General features: G+C 57.2%; 1 protein-coding gene across 1 annotated transcript in view; it reads left to right on the top strand.

Moving 5' to 3' along the window:
- The window catches only part of SLC32A1 (solute carrier family 32 member 1), a 5,424-nt gene extending 719 nt beyond the window's left edge, over positions 1-4,705 (top strand). The window contains exon 2 of the mRNA XM_006144133.1: positions 2,790-4,705. Within this exon, the coding sequence (XP_006144195.1) occupies positions 2,790-3,977 (1,188 nt within the window). The 3' untranslated portion in view covers positions 3,978-4,705. The remainder of the gene's footprint in view (positions 1-2,789) is intronic.
- The last annotated feature ends 201 nt before the right edge of the window (positions 4,706-4,906 follow it).

Here is a 4,906-nt window from a genome sequence, read left to right on the forward strand (position 1 = left end):
CAGTACCGGGGAATCTCCCCTTGCCCACCCCTCCCAGCCCTGCGCGGGGATCTACGCCTCCAGGCGGTGCCTCACACCCTGATGGACCCTCTCCCACGGCCCCAGTTGCTGGACTCCTAGGCTGAGGTTCGATTAAAGACACACGTTAAAGAGCCCCTACAAACGCTGGGAAAGGAGGGTGCGAGTACCGGGAAGGGATGAGGATAAAGGAAAATCAGGATTGGAGGGAACGGCATTGCCTTGGCCTTCGGAATGGATTCACAGCTGCATTTTTGGGAGGAAAGGAGAGGGGGGAATCGTTGATGGGAGTCTCCTCCCCGGACACACACTCAGATACACGCAAACGTACATAGGCAGGCAAACATACCCACGGCCCCCCTCCCCACGAGCAAACCCGCGGGCACAGCCACGCCACAGGCGTCTATTTATAGATAACGGGACTATCCCCAAACGCACCTGCACACACCCCTACACTCCCCCACACAGAAGCAAATACGTGTACATGCAAAGCACACGCATACTCGTTGTAACATAACATGTGCTCACATGCACAGACTCATGCAGAGAGGACCTGGCCTGCTCCTTGGGGTGCAGCTCTTTGGAAATGTACAGGCATACATAGACGCACCTGTGCGAACGCGTGATCCCACACACGCACATACGGTCCTCTGTACTCCAGCATTCGCGCATACTCGCCCGGCTCGCCCGAAATCCTGGCTGTACCGCAGTGGCAGCCGGCGCCTCCCCAGTCACGCTGGCGAAGCCCTCTGCACAGGCTGACAATGGCCCCAGGTCTCCACCACCGACACCTCTTCTCCCTACTCCAAACCGCCCACTCCCCACCAGGCGGCGCCGGACTGCGCCGGGAGCGGGTTTGGAGTCCTCACAACGACCCTGGGAGCTAGCAGGTGAGGGCTGGTCTTGGCTTGCGGGTCGGAGGAGGCCTCGGCTCCAGGCGACCCCCGGGCTCTGCGGCTTAGCCCCACTGTGTACCCAGAGCGCATGGTCGTTGGGAAGCAGAGCTCAGGTCTCTCGGGAACAAAAGACCGTGATGCGGTTGCTCTGGTCCCGGACTTGTGGAACTCCGCGGGGCTCTGTACATTAGGTGACCCGACCTGAGACTCCTCCCGCTCCAGGCCCAGGTGAGATGTTGCCTTGTGGGACCAGGGACCAGAGGACTGCGCACACCTTGGTTGTCACCCGCACCTTCTCCAGAGAAGTTTTTCAATGCCCCGTTGGGTAGGCTTGGACAGAGGCCAGAATTGGAGGCTAGAGGCTGGCAGGCCTCCTGTGTCCTGGATTTCGTTAGCTTTTCTTCCCCAGTCACAGCCTGGCCCGGCGGACCCCACAGTTGAGACCAGAGCCCTGTGGGATTTGGGTACCGCAGCACTGGGGCTTCCCCAGGAGGCTCCTTAGTCACTTGCCTCTACCCCTACCACTTAGTACCCTCCCTTAGGGATGCCCTCACCTCAACCCAGTTCTGGCCTATGTGCAACCCTGCATCCTCTCTTTGACCTGCACCCTGCTGGTCAAAGCCCTATGAAACCCCAAAGCCTCATCACACTCCCGGGTTCTTGCCTCCCTGTGGCTTCTTCACCAGACCCACCTTCACTCTTCCTCTTCTCTGACTTATCAGCTTCTTCCACTGATGCTCGCCCTCAAGCCTTTCCATCTCAGGTTTGGCCCTCAGGCACCGGCATTTCCCTTATTATAATAGTTTCTGTGCATCCCATTTCAGCCCCACCTTAAGTCCCTGTCCACCCTTCCTAGTGGCTTAATCCTAACTCTACCTTTCTTTCTTTTTAAAAGCATTATTTTATTTATTTAATTCCATTGGTTATTATTTTTTCATTTGACCAGGGAGAGAGAGGGAAAGCGAGAAAGTAAGCCACCAAGTCGGCACTAGAACCACGGTCTGTAATGTGGTAACCCAGTGCTTTTAACCACCAAGCCACCTGCAAGCCCCCACCCCCCCTTTTTAAGAGATGTTTTTGCTATTGGGCGTGTGTGCGTGCTCCCCATAGAGACAGAGACAGAGAGACAGAAAGCAAGAAATCACAAGGGTGGGGGAGGGGAGATGGCCACGCTGCAATCCCTTTTCCTTCCTCCTCTTGAGATTTTGAGCACCCACGTGCATGCGCCAGGCATGAGGTTTATCAGGGTACCAGACTCAAATCGTGGTTGTGGAAGTCCAGGGACGCAACCATTACGCCATCTGCTGGTCCCCCTCGCTCTACCGTTCTTTCTTTTTTTTTTCAATCTTGTTTTTCCTTTTAGAATTATTTTATTTAACCTTATTTATCTATTTATTTATTTTAATTTGACCAGAGAGAGGACAGAGTGAGAAAAAGAGAGAAAGTGAGAAAGCAAGCCAACAGGTCCAGGACTGAACCGCAGTCGACCATGTGGGAATCCAACGCCCCTAACCATCACACCACCTGTCAGCCCCTGCTCTACCTTTCTTATCGCCCTTTCCTTGGGTCCTTTTCCATCTCCTTCGGCATCGCCACTTTTGGTTCCCTCTCCGGACACCACCCCCAAGTCTCTGCTTTCACACCTCTCTCCCTCCAGTTTCATCCTCGAAGGCCTCCCTTCCCATCACTGACTCAACACCCAGGCTCCCCTCCACAGCCTCCTGCACCTACCCTAAATCCTGGTTGGTTTAGGCTCAATTCTCATCCTCCTCAGCACCCACTTTCGGCCGGCCTTACCCTTAAACCACGCCCCCCAGTTCTCTACCCTCCTCATCGCCAGAGCGCGCCCCCACTGGTTGCCTCTCCGCTCCGCAGGGCATGTTTGTGCTGGGCCTGCCCTATGCCATCCTGCACGGCGGCTACCTGGGGTTGTTCCTCATCATCTTCGCCGCCGTGGTTTGCTGCTACACCGGCAAGATCCTCATCGCGTGCCTGTACGAGGAGAACGAGGACGGCGAGATTGTGCGCGTGAGGGACTCGTATGTGGCCATAGCCAACGCGTGCTGCGCGCCGCGCTTCCCCACGCTGGGCGGCCGCGTGGTGAACGTGGCGCAGATCATCGAGCTGGTGATGACGTGCATCCTCTACGTGGTGGTGAGCGGCAACCTCATGTACAACAGCTTCCCTGGGCTGCCGGTGTCTCAGAAGTCCTGGTCCATCATCGCCACGGCCGTGCTGCTGCCCTGCGCCTTCCTTAAGAACCTCAAGGCCGTGTCCAAGTTCAGTCTGCTGTGCACACTGGCCCACTTCGTCATCAATATCCTGGTCATAGCCTACTGTCTATCGCGGGCGCGCGACTGGGCCTGGGAGAAGGTCAAGTTCTACATCGACGTCAAGAAGTTTCCCATCTCCATCGGCATCATCGTGTTCAGCTACACGTCGCAGATCTTCCTGCCCTCGCTAGAGGGCAACATGCAGCAGCCCAGCGAGTTCCACTGCATGATGAACTGGACGCACATCGCCGCCTGCGTGCTCAAGGGCCTCTTCGCCCTCGTCGCTTATCTCACCTGGGCCGACGAGACCAAGGAAGTCATTACAGATAACCTGCCGGGCTCCATCCGCGCGGTGGTCAACATCTTTCTGGTGGCCAAAGCACTGCTGTCCTATCCTCTGCCCTTCTTCGCTGCTGTCGAGGTGCTGGAGAAGTCGCTCTTCCAGGAAGGCAGCCGCGCCTTCTTCCCCGCCTGCTACGGCGGCGACGGGCGCCTCAAGTCGTGGGGGCTGACGCTGCGCTGCGCGCTCGTCGTCTTCACGCTGCTCATGGCCATCTACGTGCCGCACTTCGCGCTGCTCATGGGCCTCACCGGCAGCCTCACGGGCGCCGGGCTCTGCTTCCTGCTGCCCAGCCTCTTCCACCTGCGCCTGCTTTGGCGCAAGCTGCTGTGGCACCAGGTCTTCTTCGACGTCGCCATCTTCGTCATCGGTGGCATCTGCAGCGTGTCCGGCTTCGTGCACTCCCTCGAGGGCCTCATCGAGGCTTACCGAACCAACGCAGAGGACTAGGGCGCAAAGGCGAGCCCGCAGCGCTCTCGCACTCTCCTGGCGTCCACCCACCCCACCCCACCAGCCCCGTGCGCCCTGCCGCTGCGCTTGGGAAGCCAAGCTTTAAACATCTCTGGTTCCTAGTTTCTGATTATTCGGGGATGGGGGGTGGGAGGGGATAGGGATCCGTGATCCATCGCGTCTGCGTTTCTGTTGTCCTTTCCTTTCCACAGCACCCTGGTTGGGGCGAGAAGGAGACGAGAGCGCATTTTTAGGCAGAGTTTTCTGTCCTTATAGGAGGGGCCCCGACATTTCGGTTCCAATCACCCAGGCGGGTGGGAAGGGAGGGAGAGGGGGCGCAGCTCGCAGGCGCGGAGATTTGACCTTGGGGGGACATTTCACAGTCATCCAGTGCTCGGAATCTACAGCGTCCAGCCATTCTCCAGCAAGAGCGCTTCCCATTCCCGAGACATTTCAATTGTGCAGCGCGAAAGGCTGACCGGGAAATCCATTTTGGGTGGGCGATTTCCTTCCGCAAAGCCGGGAGGCGAGAAGCCGCGGCGGGGCCGGCTTGCCTGCCGGGTTTCAGGAATCCAAACTCATCTTGTGCAATTTATCAGGTTGTGGAACTGTTTTACTGTGCGTGTGGTGTGCTCGTGGTGAATAAGATGAAATGTATATCAGAAAAAAAAATCTATCTCTAATTTAGAGTGCGGTGCATAAGTATATCCGCAAATAAAGAAGAAACAAAGGCCTTAGCGCCCTCGTGTCAGTTCTGTGCGTTCGCACCAGGCGGGTTCTCTGCGGAGTGGGAGGCGGGAATACCGGCTGCGATTGCGTGAAGTGGGAGGAGATAGAGGAGGGGCTCTAATGAAAGGACCCAGATCTCCAGGGGGCTCTGAGGTTGGTTGACACCTACAGGAGGCTCTTCAGGTCTTCTCGCAGAAGCA

Source organism: Tupaia chinensis, unplaced genomic scaffold (genome assembly GCF_000334495.1).
Source record: "Tupaia chinensis unplaced genomic scaffold, TupChi_1.0 Scaffold000115_1, whole genome shotgun sequence".
NCBI lineage: Eukaryota > Metazoa > Chordata > Mammalia > Scandentia > Tupaiidae > Tupaia > Tupaia belangeri.